Raw genomic sequence first — 21,032 nt, forward strand, 5'->3', positions numbered from 1 at the left:
AAGTTGCTGTCATGCAAGTGTGCAGGGCCATTAATCGTTTTCTGCTACACAAGACTATGACTCTCAGCAGTGTGCCAGACACAGTGGATGGTTTTGCAGCAATGGGGTTCCTGATCTGCAGTGAGACTACAGATGGTACACATATCCCTATTTTGGCACCAGACCACCTTGCCAGAGTACACCAAAAGAAAGGGTTACTTTTCTATGGTAATACAAGTTATGGTGGATCACTAGGAACGTTTTACTAACATCAACATGGGATGGTCAGGAAAGGTGCATGACACATGCAGAAAGCTGCAGGCAGGGACTTTCTTTCCAGAGCAGAGGATTACCAATGGGGATTTTGAAATGTCAATAGTGATCCTGGGAAATCCAGCCTACACTTTACTCCCCTGGCTCACAAAGCCATACACTGGCTACCCCAACAGCAGCAAGGAGTGCTTCAACCACAGGGTCAGCAGGTGCAGAATGATACTTCAATGTGCCTTTGGCCACTTGAAAGGTCGCTGGCGCTGTCTACTCACGAGTTTAGACCTCAGTGAAAAAAATAACCCCCTAGTTATAGGTGATCGCTGTGCACTTCATATCTGTGAAGCAAAGAGGGAGACATTTCCACTGGGATGGAGGGCGAAGGTGGAATGGCTGTCTGCTGATTTTGAGCAGCCAGATACTAGGGCTATAATAAGAGCTCAGCAGGGAGCTAGACACCTCAGGAAAAAGAAAAGGAGTACTTGTGGCACCTTAGAGACTAACACGGCTGCTACTCTGAAACCTGTCATTATGCAAGGCACTGAATTTAGCCGTATAGAGTTGAAATCTATCAACTTCATGAATGCTCAAATAAATTTGTTAGTCTCTAAGGTGCCACAAGTACTCCTTTTCTTTTTGTGAAAACAGACTAACACGGCTGCTACTCAGACACCTCAGGGAGGCTTTGAGAAATGCAAAGCTCTGATTCATTACTAACAAAGCTGCCAAATGAAGAATGAAAGAAGAAACAAAGATCAAATAAAGGAGAAAGGTACTGAATCTCATTGTCACACTTGTATTTGTATTCAGTGGAGAGATGAGCTCAAACCACAAAACCGTATCCAGATCTGAACTGGATTTCAGATACCTCAGAGTTCAAAGCTCTTTTGGATCAGTAGATTGTCTTCATGCCCTTCTCTAAATCAGCACAGGATTTTAGAACAATTTAATTCCTTTCAGATGGGCTCTTCTCTTAGTAAGGATGGACATTTAACCAGGACTTTAAGTTTTCTATGGGGTGTCTCAACTAAGTGGTTTCTCCACTATGTGATATGGGCAGGGATGAAGCAGAGGGGTGATAACTGTATCTCAAGCTTCCAGTCTCATCACAAATCACCCTCATTCTGGATGACTGTCCTAGCCCATGTGAGAACCAAGGACTATAACCTGCTTTTCTTGCTGAAAGAAGAGACCCAGCCAGCTCTCGTCTTTCATTGGTGTGTTAGAGAGGAGTATGTTGGTGGAGGTCCTCACTGAACAGACAGTGTCTTTTGAATGGGGGGTCCAACAGCTGAAAACCATCTAGGGTTCTCTGTCTTGCCTGAGGAGGAGCTTATCACTCCCCAACCAAGGACGAAAGTAAAATCCCCCAAAGGAGTGTCTTGGGTAAGTTGAATCCCCTACCAAGAGATTTTTGAGCTACCTGGTCCCTGCCCCCTGAGATTTCTGTGCCACTCCATCCAGCCCCCAAAGATATCAGTGCTTCTTACCCAGAGATTTTGGGGTCACAGCCCAGGCCACTGTTTTTCTTCCATTCACACAGAGACAATAAGAGTCCTCTTCTTTCTCCACAGGGGTAGCTTGGAAGTCAGCAGATGGAGCCAATGAGATGTTGACCTGTCAATTGTCCAGAGATGTGTCATCAGGGAGGGAGCCAGGGAAATTGGAAGTAACTAGAGATGCAGACAGTACAGCAGAGGGGATGTGCAGAGAACTGGGCAGAACAGGGTTTGTGGTACTATATGGGACAGAAGGGGTTGAGGGAACACATGGGTTTAGAAGTGTAGATGGTTACAGGGGTGTAGAGATTTGGAGTTACAGGGGTTTGGGGTGGCTTGGGAATTACAGGAGCATTGAGGCACAGGTGTTTGGGGAGGACAGGGACTGCAGAGAGACCAAGGGCTAAAGAGAGCTACAGACACAGGAGTTTGTGAAGCAGAGAGGTGTGGCCTGTGGGTTTGGTTGCATGGGGATGGTGTGAATGTCCTTTACCCTGATGCAGCGGGTCAGATAGTTGAAGACAGTGGCCTTTAGCACGAAGGCCTCGCCACGCACCACAGAGTAGGGCAGGTTGAGCTCCACAAAGAAGGGCTGGAAGGCTCTGAGGGACACGGTTGGGGACAGGCCAAAGCCAGTGTCACTCGAGGTGCAAAACATGTTGGCTTTCCATTCTGTGATGGTATCGGGGATTGTCAAGGGCAATTCAGCACTTCCGTTGGAGCTGGTGACAAAAAGAGAGATAGGATCATGATCATAGCCTGGTCAGAAGGAAGGAAAACCCAAGTATTCCAGGGAGTGATGTGGGGAACTCAGTAGGGAGTCCTCTCCCCTCTGAATCAGCACTGACCCCAATGCTCCAGTGTGGTGCTACAGAGTGCTGTGATGCGGGGAGTGGTGTGGAGAACTCAGTAGGTAATGCTCTCCCCTCTGAGTCCACACTGAGCACAATGCTCCAGTATGACGCAGTGCTGCAGGGAGTGATGTGGGGACTCAGTAGGAGTGCTCTCCCCTCTGAGTTAGCACTGAGCCCATTGTGCTGGGAGGTCATGTGCCAGAGGAGGTTCTGTCTTTCAGAAAACACAGCTGATATCTTGACAACTTGTGATCATTAAAGACCCCACAACCCTTTTAACAAGAAGAGGGGGGGCTCACCCCAGTAATCCCTGGGTCATTACAATCCAAATGCTTAGATTCCCCCTGCAATTTCAATTGGAAATGGGGCTCTTCTTCACTTTCCTTTCTAGAAGCTTGTGCAGTGTTGTTCTGCACTGTAAACACCTGCCATTGGGGAACAGCCTGCAGGTGGCTGAATGATTCCTGCATACACAGAGTTTGAAAAGCATGTTGGGATGATTAAAGAGGCTCAGTAACCTTCAGAAATTCAGATTATCATCACAAAAAATAATGGAATGTTAGAACAACAACAGCCAGCTACTCACTTCACAGACACTAAATCCCAAATCCATGTCTCCGGGAAATACTTTCGAACTGTCTCCACCTCTGTTGGAAGGGTCTTAGCCATGGCAGGGTAACCTGAGAAAATTGGCTTTGAATGTCCTGCGTGGTGTGAGTACAACTGATTAACACAGATATAATGCATCAAAACCAGCCTGATGCTTCCATCGCTGAGGGTAGATCAATATTGCAGCTGGAGGTGTAATTTCCAGCTTGGGTAGATGTACATACACTACACTACCTGTGATCAAGCTAGTGTGTTAAAAATAGAAGTGTAGCAGTGAGGGCATGACAGGCTAGTCTCCCAAGTACATACGTAGGGTCCCAAGAGGGATCGCGCTGGGGGTGATTAACCCAACCAGCCGTCTATGCTGCAACAGCCACACTTCTTTTTTTAGTGCACTAGCTCTTGATCAAAGCTAGCACGTGTATGTCTGTCAGGCCTGGAAATCACAGGCAGCGAGTTATATGGGCCCATGGTGCCTGTACTCCACCAATATTCAGGAATGTGGGCCCAGCGCCACCAATGTTTGGGCTTATATTCTCAGAGCCGTCTCATCCATAGGACAGATCGGGTCAACTGCCCTCGGGCCCTGCGCTTTGGAGGGGCCTCATGCTTCAGGGGGATGTGGGGTCCAGGGCGGCCTGGGGGGTTAGCGGGGGGCCTGGCGCCGGCACCAGCGAGGGACCTTGCCCCAGCCCACCCTGTTTCACCCCCACTCCACCCCCTTCCCCCAACCCCTGTCCCACCTCTTCCTACCCCTTCTCCACCCCACCCCCATTCCACCCCTTCCCCCAAGCCCCCACCCCTGCATCTTTCCGGCTTCCACCCTCTCCACTGAGTGATGCTGGGAGCCGGCGGGGCGGGCTGGGGCTGAACTGCTTGCTGCTGCTGGCACCAGGCCCCCCGCTAACCTCCCAGGTTGCCCTGGACCTTGCATCCTCCTGAAGTGTGGAGCCCCGCAAAGCATGTGGCCTGGGGCGGTTGCCCCTGGTTCATCTCATGGAAGGGACAGCTCTGCTTGGACCCGTTCTGGGCACCACCAAAAATTATACAAACCTGGCTCCCATGCTGGAAATTACACCTCCCACTGCAATTTAGACACACCCTGGGACACTTTCCCCTCCAGCTACACTGATGCAATCAGACACCCAAATCTGTTGTGGTGGGCAGGGTGGCAATGGAAAGTTCCATGTCTGAAGCATGTTTGAGGGGTCATTAGGACTCCAGCATGTCATTTTCTGTTCCACCATCACTGCAAAGCCCCCAGCCTTTCAAAGGATCGGCCTTAGAACTACTCACGACAATTTTCTCAAAGATTTTATTTTGGAAAAAACGCAGCTTTTTGACTCAATGAAAATTCTCATACAAAAATTTCTGTTTTCATCAACAGTTTCTGGGGGGTGGGGTTGTTGAAAAACTGGGGTGGGGGGAACTTTTATTTTGGATGAAAATTTAAAAAAAAAACAAAAATATGTTTTAAAAAATGATTTCCCCATTTTTCCTTATTTTTGTGTGTGGGAAAATAACAGCCATTTTTTGCTCACCTGTGTATTACTATTGTTAAACTAGGCATTAGAGTTATAAAAATGTGTTTAGTGTTTAGACTTTTTGGAATCCTTGTGAGTGGCTGCAGGCATTAATCTCACTTATAATATCTGTATCCCATGTTCTGAGGCAGTGGTTCTTAACCTGGGGTGCACACACCACCCTGGGATTGCAAGATGCCCTTTCTGGCGGTGCGAGACATGCCAGAATTTTTTAGAAGGTAAATCATTGAAAACACAAATTAAGCACAGGCACATAAGTATAACTACTTTGTTTCATCAAACCTATGTTTATATGTATATAATTCTCTCTTTTTCATTCTATAGTTATGATATATCTAGGTTTAAAGAACTGACCTACTTCAACGATTTTTGATAAGGGGTGCAAGAACATATTTTGAGACCCAAAAGGGTGCAGGCTGCAGTAAAGGTTAAGAACCACTGTTCTAAGGTAATATTTAGTGTTTGCTCTGTAACTGTGAATCACCACACGGAAAAGAAGCATTAACAAGTGTGTAATACCAGTCTGCCACAAAAGAGGGCCCATCAACACCAGATAAACCATTGTGGAACAACAGCTGATTGTTCTCCCTCCACCAAGAAGAGGAGACAGCCCACTGAATTCCTTCCAATGGCTTAATTTGCAACTCAAAGCAGAAGGGGCAAAGGGATAAAAAGGAGGAACTGTATTTTTTACGCTGCTTGGATTCTGAGGGGCAAGGATCACATAAGCAAAACATCCCCAATGCTTGGCCTGGGTTAGCCCTAAAGGTCATATAGATATTGCTTATCATAGAAGCTACTATTACCATTTGAACAGGACTGGACTAGCAAGGGGCTGCAGGGCAGGACTGAGGGGCATTGGCAGAGCTGTGTGGGGCACCCAGGACTGGAATAGCAGAGGCATCAGAGTTTCCGCCTACAATATGTTTAACTAGCCAGATCTATTGGCACCTCACCGCTATTTATTTATTGGGATTTATAATACATACAAAACCCCACCAATCCAGTGCTCTAGACCCTTTGCCATAAATTGAAAATGGACTTCTGAAAATCAGATATACACCAATTAACAATCTCTCCTGCTAGTGAGAAATGTTCAAATCAGTCACCAAGCAACAAGAGCCCAGATGTTTCTGGACTACCCTCCACTCCAAAAAAAAAACACTGACTCCATGGTAGTGGCAAACAATCTCTTTTTTGCCCCCGTACAGCTATGGCATAAGAGTTAAGAAAAACTTTATATTGGAATTGGTCAGCTTAACCCTCTAATGTCTGGTGGCGGACTCAATCCAGAGCAGTGGTCAAATGTGGGCAGATGATGGGGCAGTTGGGAGGTTGATCTGTATCAGAGGCAGTCCAGGGCAGTGGTCAGAGTTCTCTCAGGGGTCAGTAGCTGAAAGGTCCAATCCAAGGGGTCAGGTCAGTGCATCAGGGATGCCAGACCAGGCAAGGCAGCAAGGCAGGGTCAGGCAAGGCTGTCTAGGCAGCAATCAGCAGGCAATGATCTGTTGCTCAGACAGCTTCCTCTACCTGTTGGGGCCTTTAATAGCCCAGGTACTCACTGAGAGTGCTGCCTGTCCATCCTATCAGAGGACCAGGGCATGGCTGCTGTGGGTCTATAGGTCTTTAGCACTAGAGCTGTTGGTCAGAGGCAGCAGCTAAGGACACCACCTAAAGGAACCACCTGGGTTCACTATCAGGGTCTTACAACTTGAGGGCTATTGGTGCCATAAAGTGACAGTGGCAGAAGCCCCAAGCTGAAGCTGACTAATTCCATCATCAAGATTTTCCCCTCCCACTTCAATTGTCCCTGATCGTCCATAAACCATGGTTGTGACCCTGACAGACCAGGTGCCAGTTCATGCCAGAGCCCCCAGCCAATTCACTTGTGTGTTCGTATAGAACAAAGCGATTTTTAAATGTATCAGAGTGTATGTCGTGTTTCAACTTCATGAAAATGAGTGGGATGTTACTTGCTTTGTTTTCACTTATCTGTATCCCGTTATAATGCCATAATGCCATTTACATTGTGTATATCCTGTAACTAAATAACCAATCAAACAAGAAAGAAGCCTTGTGCAATGCAAATGAAGAACTTTAACAGAAAAGTGCAGGTTTCAAAGCAAGTGGGCATTGTGTGTGATGATCAGAGGCAAACACTCTAAATGCATTCCTCACTCTGTCATCAAAGGAAAACCCCACGTGAGTAGTGACCCTGTCAGCTTGTTTTTGGTGAGAAGAAGCTGTAAGTATGGATTCAGGGAAAGATCCTGCATCTCTGGACTGTTTGGACTCTTACAGGGAAGTGTACCAGATGCAAAGCGAAGATCCGCAGAGACAATCTGGGGATCCTGAAAAAACTTGGGAAAATGGCAGTTTATTACATCACTGCCACCATTTGGAATTACAGACTGTGACTCACCTATGCATATATTTTATCTGCTTCAACCTCTCAGTAACTCTCATTTCCTTTTCTTTGCTAATAAACCTTCAGTTAGCATACTGTAGAATTGGCTACCAGCATTATCTTTGGTGCAAAATCTAGGGATAAGTGACTGGTCTCTTAGGACTGAAAGCCACCTAAAATGTGAGGTGATTTTTGGTATAAGTGACTTTTTATCACAAAGTTCAGTTTGTCTGGGTGGCAAGATAAACTGGAGACTCTAAGGGGACTGTCTGTGACTCCATGGTAAGATTGGTACAGTGATCCACGAGTTCACATTTGTCACTGGCTTGATGAGATCTAATTATAGAACACACTAACAGTTTGGCGTGTTGCTCTGTTTTCTGACAATCTGCCTTAAGGTAGACAGTGATGCTTGTGAGCCACTCCAGACAGCGTGACAATGGTGACTCTGTAGAGGGCTGTGCTGGGGGAACTCTCTACTGATGCCTGAGGATGGAAGATCATTGTCTGCGAGCTACTCACAGATTTGCCTGCCAGCAGCATAATATTCTCCCTCAGAGCCCCCAGAAACAATTTGGCTCCATTAATCTCCCAGGTGAGGGTATCAAAGCAGGCCCCGCACTCTATCAGGAGAAGTGTGCCCCAACCTCAAACTTCAGAAGGGAATGGTCATCTCACGATGTGGGAAAAACTTCCAAATGCTCAATCCACAACCCCAGTCCCAACACTAGAGCTAGCATGCGGCCAGCGATGAGCAACAGCGTTCACCCCAAAACACAGATGCTCTCTCTGCTCTGAACAGAATGCTTGCGTGGCCTTTGCCCTTTACCAGTTCTCCTGAGTCCTTGTGCTGGTGTCCTGATTTCACTGCTAATTCCTTCAGCACTTCTGTAACCCCAAGCAACTTGAGGGAAATGGAGGCAATAATGTGGTTTTCTCACCTCGGAGTTTGTGAAGACCTTTAAACCCATTTCCTGTAGGGAAAAACCCAACACACATTTTATTATTTATTTCTGTTGAGGTTGAAATTCCAGAACTGACACCAGTATTAGGGAGACCAGGTGAGTGAAGTAATATCTTTTATTGGACCAACTTCTGATGGTGAGAGAGACAAGCTTTTGAGCTTACACCAATTGGCCCAATAAAAGATATTACCTCACTCACCTGGTCTGGAACCGACATGGCTACAACACCACTGCATACATCAGTACTAGGGGTTTAATGAGCAAGGGGGAAACTTTGACACTTTTCCTTGATGGGATATGGAGCCTATCACCCATAGATAAGGCTACAATTTAGTCACAGAGGCCACAGCAGTCACGGGTTCCATGACTTCACCGGACCTCCATGATTTCTACACTTCAGGAGGTGGAGGCGGGACTGTGCGACCCTGCCCTGCAAATGGGGCTGGCTGAAACCAGGACCCTGCAGCCCCAGCCCTGCAGCAGCCAGGGCTTGGTGGGAGATGCAGTAGGGGCTGCGCACCCCTGTCCCTCAGCTGTGGCCAGCTCCGGACTGGGGGCTGTGTGCCCCCCATGGCTGCACCCCCGCTGCAGCCACTGGGACTCCATTCCCCCTTCTACCTATCCCTGCCTCCCCACCAGTTATTTTTAGTAAAGTCACAGACAGGTCATGGGCTCTGTGTATTTTTCTTTATTGCCCGTGACCTGTCCGTGTCTTTTACTAAAAATAACTATTACGGAATCTTATCCTTACCCATAGAGCACAGGATGACAGTCTCAGGTCTGAGGGACTGGATGGCTCAAAAAGATAAGGGAATAGGATACAGGGTCCTTTTATCTCTAGGGCACTGGTTCCAATTTCCAATCCAACTCCAGGTCTGAGGCCTGGGTGAATCAGGGAATGGAATACAGAGTCTTATCTCTAGATGTGTGGTTCCAATCTAGCTCCAGCTCAGAGGGCATTCGTTAGTCTTGGGGGATGGTAAGGGCACATGGATTATTTTACTTCTAGTTCACCAGTTCCAGTCTAGTCTCAAATCAGCCCTGAATGCAAGACGTTCCTATATACTGGTCATTTGTTGGGTTATGTGAAATGAGCTGGTGAGTATTAGGCCAGTTCTTAGTGGCGCAGGTACCCACATCACAAAGAACACCTTCACCATAAGCACTAATATGCCCCGTTAGCAGCTTCAGAAGAGTGGTAAAGGATTAAAATGCCCATGATGACAGCATTTGCCTCACCCTAGAGGTGCTCATACCTGATCTTTCCAGGTCAGAGCTGAAGCACATTGATGAGGGACAGTGCATGGTGGAAGCTTGCACCACCATTGTACTTGCTCCAGATATAGATCAGTGATCAGCACTCCAGAGCAGCTAGCCCTGCCCCACATGCCACTCACAGCAGGTTTAAATGTCCTCATCTCCCCACAGCAGCAAGGATAGGATGAGGAGACTTTACCTTCAAGATGCTATAAGTGTCCTCTTCATCTGGCTCTGACACTGGAACATAGGTGACTCCATTCACAATTATCTTCTCTGTGGCAATGCACTCCTCCTGGGGATCCATTGGCAGCACATCTGTGCCATGATGATATCCCTGAAGTTCCTTCACTGGCAGCAGGTTATACACCTGGGCAAACAGAACTGTGTCACTTGGCCTCATCAGTGCCGAGTGCCATGAAACACTGCTGGGAGAGACAGACAGGCAGAGGCAGACAGACCAATATATAGAGAGAAGGTGGAAGTGATAGAAAATAAACCAAGAGCGGTAAATACACTACAGAGCGGGGAGCAGGAAAGAGGGATGTGGAAAGCTGCTTCTTTGGCTGAGGGCAGTTTGTTGCCCTGGCTATTATGATCAACTATATCAAAGTATCTGCTAACGGCGCTAGTGCTCATATCAATGGCCCTTCTTTCTTAGCCAGGGACTGTTACTTACTATATGTTGGTAAAGTGCCTGAGACAATGGGGAACCAACCTGGTCTAGGCCTGTAAGCGCTACACTGCTATAAATAAATAAATAAATAAATGCATGAATAATAGGTCCTCAACAGGAGAAAATCTGCAGCCCCATTGACCAGGGCTCTTTCCAGACATAATAGCATCCCAAAGGAGTTGAAAAAGTTCCTGGGATCTAAATGGTGTCCAGTTCTCTGCTTCTCACCCAAGTGAAAGAAGGTAAGATAAGGGCAGGACAGCATTAAGATATCTGCACTGATAGAAGGGATTTTTTTTTCCAGTAGATGCCACTCCTCAGCACTGAGTTGGTCTTGCTTGGACCAGGCTGCATCATTTTCTTCTACCATGGCCCCTAAGAGAAGACTAGCTCTTGCACCTGCTGATCACTGGGCCAGGCTGGCACTTACAGAGCTGGGCAAGAGCTCGGCTTCAGGCTTCATGAGGAGGACGCTCTTGTCCACAGCATGGACGGCGCACAGGGAGCCTGGGGAGGCTCTGACCCGCAGGTGAGTGTCGGAGGTGGGGAGGCCCTCGGCCGGTGAGAAATGCAAGTCAACCTGCAACCCCAGAAAAGGTGTTAGAGGAGATACTTCTCCAGATACCTTCACATGCTGCCCCGCAGCACAGCTCAGTCCTGGAACCATCTCACCCAGCTCTGCCAATGCCCCTCAACTCTGCCCTGCAGCCCCCCCTGCTATTCCAGTCCTGGGCTCCCAAAACAGATATACATTATTATCTACTGACATTCAGTTACGCTGTAAAGTGGCAATGGAGCAATCGGTGCTTGGTAAATTCTGTTCCCACTGATGACTCAGTTCATGATTTTATGGCTACCGTGAACACCATGACACTACCCCAAGTAATTGCTGGCTCAGCTTGTACAGTGGATACACCTGTGCTTTGGGCCCAGAGCCTATGCTGCATCCTGGATATACCAGGAGGGATTGTGGGCCATCAGGGAGCTGATTTTACAGCAGCCCTGGTAAAATGAAGAACAGCCTAGGACCTGAACGCTGCAAATGGGAAATGGCTCCCAAGAAGCCATCCACTAGCTGGAGAGTGCCAGAGCACAGAGCACTCCAACAAGACCCACTCCTCATTCTATCATATGACAAACACTAAGCCCTGCTCTTGCTGAGTTTAGGCCAGTGACCCTCACTGAAATTCTAGAGGTATTGTGAATACACTGAGCCACATAGGTAGTGCTTTGGACTCACGTCTTCATTGGCTGATGAAGGCCAGAGGGGAAGGACTGGGGCCACAGCTGGGGCCTGGTGGAAACTGTCAACCGTTCCCAGGCTGTCAGCTTCTCTTAAGGAAGCTACTGTGTGGCTTTCACTTGTCACTAGATGCTGACAATCTGGCTGACTGGAGGCCAGTACCTATTCTTCCATTTTTGGTTAAGATTATTGAGAAGGTTGTGGTGAAACAGCTCTCACAGTATCCAGATGCCTTGGCTCCCCTTGACCCTGGCCAACCTGGGTACAGACTTAGATCTGGTATAGTGACTGCACTAACTGCTTAGGTAGATGATCTCCAGATGATGAATAAAGATCAGGGCCCAGATCCACAAAGGTATTTAGACCCCTAACTTCTATTGAAATTAATGGAAGTTAGGCACCTGAATACCTTTGATCTGGGTACAGGTGTCCAAGCGGATATTATCAACCACCTTTGATACCACTAATCTCAAAGAGGCATTAATTTTCCTGTGAACCCTAGGAGAGGAAGGGGCTGCCCTTCAGTGGCTTGGTGCCTGTCTCCCAAGGGTAGTTTTGGGCAATTGCTCTTCTGCTCTGAAGGCTCTCTCATGTGGGGTTGCACAGGGCACATCTTGTCCTCTCTCTTCTTCAAAGAGTATATGGGGTCATTAGGAGGACATGGGCTATGGTCTTTTAATGGGCTGAGGACACCAAGCTCTCCTCTGTCTCATCCGATCTAGTCAGTGCTACTGAATGCTTTACTGATTGCTTGATATAGCGTGTGGCCTGGATAAGGGTAGGCTGGCTGGAGCTCATTACAGAGGAGATGAAAGTGATGCTGGTAGGATGGAGGGAAGCAGCCATCAGACACAGCAAGAATCAGAGCTGTCCCCTGAATGGAGGCTGTATGGCTGTTACCTGTCCTTCATGATCTGCACTGGTTCCCTATCAGTTACTGGGCTGCGTTTAAGGTGATGGTAGTAAGGTAACTAGATTATGATCTGGTTACCTGACAAACCCACCTACTCCACCATCTCACAGTGCCACAGTGGAGATCAGTGGAGGTGCTAGAGCTGGAGCCCGGTCTGTTTTGCAAGGAGGGGCTCTTGGTAGTGTGTTGTCTGGGAGGACTCTTTGGCTATGAAATCTATTCTATTTCCTCACCTTGTCCGAAATACCACAAATCATTTAATCTTAGGGCTATTTTTAATATATGGTAAAATCAATCAAGAGCATTTGATGATAAGTGACTGTTTTAATGTTCGTAAATCTAAATAAAAAAATACAAACTGCTGCTGCTCTCTAATCAATGACTTCAAGAAGTGAATTGGGGTTTCTCAATCAAGACACCCACCTTATTGGCAAAGCAATTTTCGACCTGGAATTTGACTGAATCAGCAATCGGCTCCTTACTGGGTGAAGTAGTGTATATAAGCATCTGTGCAAGGGGAGCAATATCAGACTCCACGGGGAGCATCAGTGAGAAAGTCCCATTAACTGGCAAATAAAACAAGAGAGAAAGGCTAAGTTACAGGAAGTTGGCTCCAGGCCAGGGCCACACACCTCTCTAGAGTCTCTAGGCTTCCCTTCATGCCAAACTTGTTACAGCTGGGATTCCAACCCATGGAAACACAGGGAATGGATCTTGATTTACTGATGAGAACATCAGCTCTTACTGCCAAAATATGGATTCAAATCCTGCTTTGGCACATACTGGAGACATGAGTTTGGTGAGACTCAAACTAGTTTCTAGACCCTCATCATTAACTGTGTCCCTTAGGAACCCAGAAGCCCCACATGCCCCAGAAAATAAAAGGGCAGATTTTGTAAGAGCCTGGTGGCTGAGGGAGGGATGCAGAGTGGGTGGGATTTCTACTCAAGGGTTAAAGCAAACCCAGCCTGAATTACTCAAGATGAGAGTCTCCTGAGACTGACATGAGTGACAAAGAATATATCAGTCAGGAAATATGAGGAGCTGGGGGGATTAGAGCTTGGCCAGAGCTGCAGAGCTAGAATGGATATAGAGGAAAGAAATTCGTTCTCCCCCCCTTTTTTCCCCCATCTCAGGGGATGGCACATGATGATCCTCTCACTGAATATGGAAGCAGCCTGTGTTTCAGCCACAGTGGCCTAGCCTCCTGGGACAAAGCTAAGGGAAGGGGTGGTGAGAGCTCACCATCACCATGCTCCACAGTCAGAGCCTGGGTCCCTGCTCGCACAATGCCTCCTTTGGCCATTACCTGCATGGAAGAAGAAGCCTTCCTGTTATGGGTATTATGAGTAGGAGAGGCCTTAGAAGGGGGAAACCTGTGAGAGGAATGTCAGGAATTTTGGGCCTCAGGCGACTGGAGCCAGCAGAGCTGCTCTGTTGATCTCTGCTAGCAGAAATCTTTGTGTTTAATCAGGGGCAATAGATCCAGTTCCTCCTTTTCTCCTCATAAAATGTTGGTACCCAGTATTGGGGCTGAGCAAAGAGCATCAGCCAAAGGAAAAGAGTGTGAAGGGTTATGGGTAACATAGGTACAAGTTCTTGCCCCAGGCCCCACCTTGAATTATTGTCCAGAGACTGATAGTCTGGCAGGCCTTAAGCCTATCTGTTGGTGTCACCTATATGTAGACAAAGATTAGTATGTCCAGGTTTACCAAGTAGTAAAAGACGATTTCCTTCTGCTCCCCCACGGCCTCTGGCTTCAGGATATAGTGCACCCGGACTTCCTGAGTATGGCCACAGCTTAGCGTCTCTGACACAAGCTCTATTTTGAGAAAGCTGTTACTCGAAGAGTAAAACCGCTTTGCTCTGAAATAGCCCAATTCGTATGAAGGACTGGTCCAGGAACGGTCGTAACAGTAGGTGCCTGTTTTATGAGTTGCCTGGTAAGAGAGAAAATATTTATATAAATCATTAAAAAATGGAATTGAAATTCACAGCCTGTGTTTAAAGGAGCAAGATAATAATGGCCTGCTTCTGGAAGTTGCTGGGTGCTTTGTTCAGCAGGGAGTCAATAGGAAATCAGGGTGCTCAGCATTTCGTAGGATCAAACTCACAGAGGATATGTGTTCCTTGCCATGTATAAAACAAGACACATTATTTATTTATTTAGTAGTAGAACAAATTCAAAAAGCCTTACTCAGCCAGAGCTCCCATTGACATCAATGGAAAAGCTAGTCCATTATTTTTATGACATATTATTTGTATAGCACCAAAAGTGTGCTAAGAACTTTACAGACAACTACGAAAGATTTACCTTGTACCCACAGAGTTTAAAATCTGAACTGAACAGCAGTTTTGGAGATGAGAGAATTTTGGTCCGAGAGTGGAGAGAACTACTTTGTATTTGCAGGAGGAAGTTATTTAATGCCTTGAGCTTGACCCATATACTTGCCTTTCTTTATTTTTTCCTGTCTGATATGAAATTCTTGAAATTTTTCCCTATAATCCCTGAAAATTTCAAAAATGTCCCTGGTACATTGTGGACATTTTCAATGTTTTTAATCTGGGACAAGAGAATTACAATGAAAAAATCAAGCATCATAGAATGTGCCCTCTTTGAGGGTGAGATAGTGGAGAACTAGTCTATTTTCCACCTGTTATGTGTTTGGGCAATAAGATAGGCCACATATTAACCCTTATTTATTCTGATGTTGCATCTCAAGCTAATGCAATCTTAGCAGGAAACTCTACTTTTGGGGCAAAGAAGCCATTTGTGTGGCAGGTTGATTTTTTTTTATGGCAGCTCAGAGGTTTTGAATGTTGGAATCAGTCCTGCGGGGATGGGGACTGACAGGCAGAGTGAGATAGTCAAAAGTATAAGATAAACACAATTATCACATTTGGCTACACAACTGATGGCAGGGCTATTGCCACCTCACGGATATAAAGGAGATATAGATATATATACACACACTCCCTGGGTGAGGGGATATCTGTTTTCAGCAGAAAAGCTATATAAACAGATATCCTAACAGATACACCCTTTGGAGCCCCATCAGTAACTCCCGCCCTCCCCCAGCCACTCACTCTGAGCCCAATGGAGGCAAACTTGAACTTAGATGTGTCCAGGGCAAACCGTGCTCGCCCCTGATCATCCGTCGTGTAGTTGACTTGATAGTCGCTCTCTTCCACAGAAATCTGGACTGTTTCATTGGTGATTGGCGCATCGGTCCCATCCACCAGCTTCACCTAAAGGAGATACACCAATGCTCCATATTTACACTAAGCAAGGAAGGTGGTGCCCACAATCTTACTGGCCCTTTACTCCATCACCATGAAAGGTGCTTGCTGTGAAACACATTGTGGTTGGGGAATCTGCTGAGGGACTCTCGGAAGCAGGTGGCAGTGAATATGCCAGAGGATACTGAAGTGTCTGCGGTGAGGACAATATCCTGTGCCCAGAGTGGGAAATGCAATCTCAGAATCCAGTTTCACTGTATCTTTCTCAACCCTGTGGGTCAGATGAGGGCGCAGTGGGCTCAGAGGTCACACATCCCAGAGCTGCGAGTCTCCCAAACAGTTGGAGAGTTAGAAAAGCAGCACCTTGACTCGACCCAGCAGGAGGCATCCTCAGAACAGAAAGGGGTAGGCGAATGGCCAGAGGGAAAATTCCACCACAAGCGTTTCCTCTGGGCCCTCAGGACAGTCAAGGAGCGTGGCTGGGGTCTCACAGAGATAGGTAAACTCTAGTTCAGTTTGAGCATAACCAGCTTTGCACAACCCAAGGTCCTATGCTGCAGAGACGCTGGTGCCAGAACTTGTGATGAAGAAGCAAAGCCACTGGGTGTTAAAAATACTCTGATCCAGCAGCTCCCAGAGAAGGAGAGGAGATATCACCACCCTGTGACTGCAGATTCTGTGGCACACTCATTTGATGCTCACATGTCATTTAGCTGCTTGTGGTTTCAGAGGTTCCCTACCTGCCCAAAGAAGGGGACCCCAGGTTTGTAATGGGAGTCCACCTTCTCAAAGGTGACTTTGCTAATGATGGATGTGAGTTTGCAGGAGCCCGTCCCAGTTAACTCCACCCCTGCAGGAGAAGAGAACAAAGATGGGGCATGAACTAACACATCTTAATCATGCCTTGCAGCCCACTGCTATTCCAGCCCTGGACTCCCCACATTTCTCTGCCAATGCCCCTCAGTCCTGCCCTGCAGCCCCCCTGCTATTCCAGCCCTGGACTCCCCACATTTCTCTGCCAATGCCCCTCAGTCCTGCCCTGCAGCCCCCCTGCTATTCCAGCCCTGGACTCCCCACATTTCTCTGCCAATGCCCCTCAGTCCTGCCTTGCAGCCCCCCTGCTATGCCAGCCCTGGACTCCCCACATTTCTCTGCCAATGCCCCTCAGTCCTGCCCTGCAGCCCCCTGCTATTCCAGCCCTGGGCTCCCCACACAGCCCTGGCAAGTCCATACAATTCATACCGGTCTCCTCCTCTTTAATGTTGGCTTCCACATGGATTTTATCCTCGTACCCAGTTCGCCTGAGCTGGAATATCTTGGTCTTTACCACTTCAGAAATGCAGCCGTGGCTGTCTGCCTGATGGACAAAGAACAAACAAATTCTTCAGGACTTTGTCTCTCATTCTCCTGTTTGTAATGTTTACCATACTCAGAAAATCCATCCCTGCCCACTGAACTGAGAAAAAAAGAAATTGGCAAACACCACATTTTCACTGTTCAGGGTTTTTTCCCCAGATTTGGAAATAAATAAATAAACTGCCAATGAACATTCTGAAATATACAGCAACATTGCTGCCAACACCACCCAGTACCTGCATGCTCATCCAACAACCAAAATTAGGAGACTAGACTATTATGTGCCACAGGCAGAGAATAAGAGGGACTGGGGTGCACCAGTGCCTCAGGCCACTGAAATGGCAAGGAGTCCAGAGCCGTTATTACTGGTACATCTAGTCTGGTATCCCACAGTGTTTTCATGGAAAAAACCCCATTAACCTATCCAGTCCAGCTCCCTGTCAGTGCAGGTTTGTACCCATAGCATATATAGTTTTATTATCCATGCCCCCGCACACCACCCCACGCACCAGAGCAGCAATGACCCACCTGTCCAGAGAATTCCTCACACACAGCCTTTGCATCCTCGCCATAACAGGAGGTGCCTGGGTGGTTATATTTCCGGCACACACGGAAGTTCACAAGGCCAGGGACTGGCTTTCCAAAGGTGTATCTATAACCAGGGAGGGGTGAAAGAAAACCAAGGCCATTAGTGACATGGAAGAGATGGAGAGATGATTAGTCCATCTCCACAAGGACCAGGGCAGGGCTGTTTATTCTCCAGGATGCAGCCTAGTGATTAAGTGGGAAGTCCTTGGTGGCCACAGCTTTGTTAAAATATTTAGTCTCAAATTCAACTATGGGGTAAACCCTACCTACATCAGGCTGACTTAGCCTGTTAGCTCTTTTGTCCTTCCTCATGAGTCAATCCTTTCAGCCCCTCCATTATTTGTGTTACTCTTCTCTAAGTCCCCTCCATTTTAACTTGGATAGTGAGTGCCCAGGAAATAAAAGTACTGTTCTGGGAGTGGCCTCAAAGCCAGATAAGGTGTGCATCTATATGAGGGGCAAAACAATGCTGTCAGCTGTTCCTCTGCAAATCCCATCCAATGTCACTGAAGTAATTTGCCATGTTTCTTGTATAGCCGAGAGCAGAACTCAGTCTTGAAGAACCCATTGCAAGAAAGCCGACTGCTGGAAATGCTTGGCTGAATCATTTGTCTGCATGTTGCATAGTATCCATTTTTGACTAAACTACTACACATCAAACGTCTTGCAACTCAATGTCGCAGTGCATTCTGCTGTGCATTTCAGAGTGCCCACCATGAACTCTGGACATTGCCAAACATGAGACACTGCACTGAGGGGCAGCACTAGGTGAACTAGCTGAACCAGGGTTGCCTTGTAGTTTCCCCATCAACAATGATGGAGCAACCTTTGTTAAAAGCACCAGTCCTACTGGACCTGAGCCAAACACCTCACCACAGTCACTGCAATCAACAACTGCCGAACACCTGGGATAGTTCTTGTGTTATGGATCAAGATGCTCCAAGCAGCAGATGATGAAAAGCTTGTGAGCCTATTATAAACAGGGCCTTACAGGAAGCATTTCACTTCTCGGTCCTGGGCCATGAGGCCTTTGTGTATAGGTCCCAAAAACTGTATTAGGAAATATTTTAAAGCACATTGATCTCAGCTCCCAGCTGGGGCTTCATTAGTAACTGGGCTGAGAGACACACCAAAAAAATGGAGTGAATGAAAGAATGATACTCACAGACCACAGACTGTCACCTTCAACTTCTCCTCCAGGATGCTGATCATCTTGGGCAGCTTCACCAGCACTTCAAATTTGGGCAGCACTACAGAAAAGAGACCAAAAGGAACCACAAACTCAGTGGAAAGCGGGTAACATGATAACGACATCTGGTTATTGCACCAAGGCCTCTTTCTCAAGCAGACCCAAAGCATTTCATAACCTTTCTCATTGGCCTGATTTTCTGAGGTGCTGATCACCTGCAACTCCCACTGAAGTCAATGGAGCTACGGTTGCTCAGCACCATTTAAACTAATGCCATATTAGTATGGAGATTACTTCACCTGCCACCAAAATACAGCTGCCTCAGAGCTGGAACATGGCAGCCAGTCTGTCCCACAATGGTGACTGACAATAGACATATTTATTAAGTAAATCACATACATGCATACATGCGCAGAGGGAGCTAAGACTAAACCCGGGTTCCTTCAGTTCCAGAATTATTCGCCTCTAGCCAAAGGAGATCTCCCCTAGCTGCTGGCAGGGGAAAAGCCTTTTTTCTTTTCTGTGAGCCAGCCATTAGAGGGCAGCATCACACACACACCAAGCCAGCCACACTACACAGCAGTGTCCTAGGAGGAGCAGTGAACAGTTTCTGTGGTGGAACCGCCAGAAGGCGTTTCAGGAAGGTGGAATGGTAATGGAACTGGAATGTGGTCAGGGTACTGAGGTTCACACCCCTGCTCTCGCAGAAAGTTCCTCAGAACTTTTATTAACCAGGAGGAGTCAGGGCCTTGGCCTTATAGCGCATCTGAAACCTCAGGACTCCAGCAGCACAGTGCCACTAGCACCAGGTGTCAGCACTGACTTAAGGGGGAGCATATCCCTGTCTGATTGGAGCCTTTCTAAGGTGGGTGTGTGACACATGGCTAGAAAGGGTTAAACATCCAGCAAAATAAATAAACATCAAAAGACATATGGGGAGATAATATTTGTGGTTTTGTGAATTTACATATGTAATGTAATCAACAGTCCCTGTCTATGCTGTAATCTGATCATTCATAGGTCAAAAGAACATCCTAGCATTTAAATGAATTGTAAACATGGGATATCTCAGTATTCATCTCTCTTTGAAACGTACTGTGAATGATGAAGAAACAAGCAAATTGCCCTATGTTAATTCTATGGCTAAGTACTGGTAATGGACCTCCTTCAAAGTCATCCTATTTACCTTTTGTTTCCAAAGGAACTCCAAACTTGCCAAAGAGGACATGAAATTGTATAAAAAATTCTTGGGTCTTGATTCTGTCATCTCAGATCTGCTTGAGCTTCATTGTGGGAAGTTTGAGTCGCAAGACTGAGGTCTCAGTTATACTGGTATGCCCTGAATATGATATTTGGACATTGGACTATAACCTATGAACTATTTCTGAAAGAACTCTTTGCAACTACAAAGCTCACCATCTCTGCTATGAATCTGAACCTCAATGAATTGAACTCATGTCTGTATGTATTTTGATCTTTTAACCTATACTCTCTCTCTTTTGTTTTTTAATACATTTTAGTTTAGTTAAGAATTGGCTGTAGCGTGTATTTGGGTAAGATGTGAAACATTCATTAACCTGGAAGGTAATGTATCTGATCCTTTGGTATTGATAGAACCTTTTCTTTTATATGATGAAATAAGATTTTCAGAAATCATCATATTTGGCTTAGGTACTTGGATGGAGGCGTGAGGCTGGATCACTTTAAGGAAACTGTGTTGTTTGGACTTCTGAGTAACCAGTAAAGTAATAAAGAAGCTGTTTTATACTGGCTTGGTAAATCTAAGTATTGGAATATCCACCAGCTTTTGGGGGATTGTCTGCCCCATTCTTTGCCGTTCACCCTAATTAAGTAACCACAGCTGGCCCCCACTGGGACCCTGATCACAGGGTGTCTACCACTCCAGCAGTGAAGATCTTGTACTGATGGTGCTGGGTTTCATACCCTGAAATCCAGGGCTGGGGTGGAGGATTCACTGAGTTCTCTGGTACTCGACCCTCAAGATAGGCAGTAAAGGACAACTCTGAAGAAGGCACTACCCCAACCTGTGGGAGTACAGACTCCTCCCTGCCCCATTCCAGCTGCACAGAAAATGCTGATCAGATCAACTGACCCATTCAATCCAGCCTTCATTCTCCATTGTCAACTCCTTGGATCAGCTACTAGCAACTGGCTTGACACTATGAAAGCAACCATCCTTACCATATTCCTCCACAGTAAAGGGGTGTTGCACCTTGTCCCCAGAACCCTTTTGCACCACCACTTTGTAGGTCCCTTGGATGGGCTCGGAAGTGAGGGGGAAGGAGAGCTGGGTGAAGCCCCCTTTTAACTCAACTTCTTGCCACTGATACAGGCGGTTCCTCTGGGGGTCCTAGAGGTGTCAAGACCACAAGATTTTACTTGGACAGCAAAGGGTGATGCCGGTGAGAAATGAGAAGCATTG

The 21,032-nt window shown here is 46.8% G+C and overlaps 1 protein-coding gene across 1 annotated transcript in view; it reads right to left on the reverse strand.

Moving 5' to 3' along the window:
* Positions 1-21,032, reverse strand: part of A2M (alpha-2-macroglobulin) — a 48,243-nt gene that overhangs the window by 19,224 nt on the left and 7,987 nt on the right. The window contains exons 7-21 of the mRNA XM_043513896.1: positions 20,792-20,960; positions 18,566-18,650; positions 17,341-17,464; positions 16,699-16,813; positions 16,197-16,306; positions 15,304-15,465; positions 13,929-14,156; positions 13,462-13,525; positions 12,640-12,782; positions 10,491-10,640; positions 9,584-9,754; positions 7,992-8,136; positions 3,189-3,282; positions 2,242-2,470; positions 1,740-1,866 (exon numbers count right to left, since the gene is read on the reverse strand). Coding sequence (XP_043369831.1) covers positions 1,740-1,866; positions 2,242-2,470; positions 3,189-3,282; positions 7,992-8,136; positions 9,584-9,754; positions 10,491-10,640; positions 12,640-12,782; positions 13,462-13,525; positions 13,929-14,156; positions 15,304-15,465; positions 16,197-16,306; positions 16,699-16,813; positions 17,341-17,464; positions 18,566-18,650; positions 20,792-20,960 — 2,116 coding nt within the window. The remainder of the gene's footprint in view (positions 1-1,739; positions 1,867-2,241; positions 2,471-3,188; positions 3,283-7,991; positions 8,137-9,583; positions 9,755-10,490; positions 10,641-12,639; positions 12,783-13,461; positions 13,526-13,928; positions 14,157-15,303; positions 15,466-16,196; positions 16,307-16,698; positions 16,814-17,340; positions 17,465-18,565; positions 18,651-20,791; positions 20,961-21,032) is intronic.

The sequence above is a fragment of the Dermochelys coriacea genome, chromosome 1 (genome assembly GCF_009764565.3).
Source record: "Dermochelys coriacea isolate rDerCor1 chromosome 1, rDerCor1.pri.v4, whole genome shotgun sequence".
Classification (NCBI taxonomy): Eukaryota; Metazoa; Chordata; order Testudines; family Dermochelyidae; genus Dermochelys; species Dermochelys coriacea.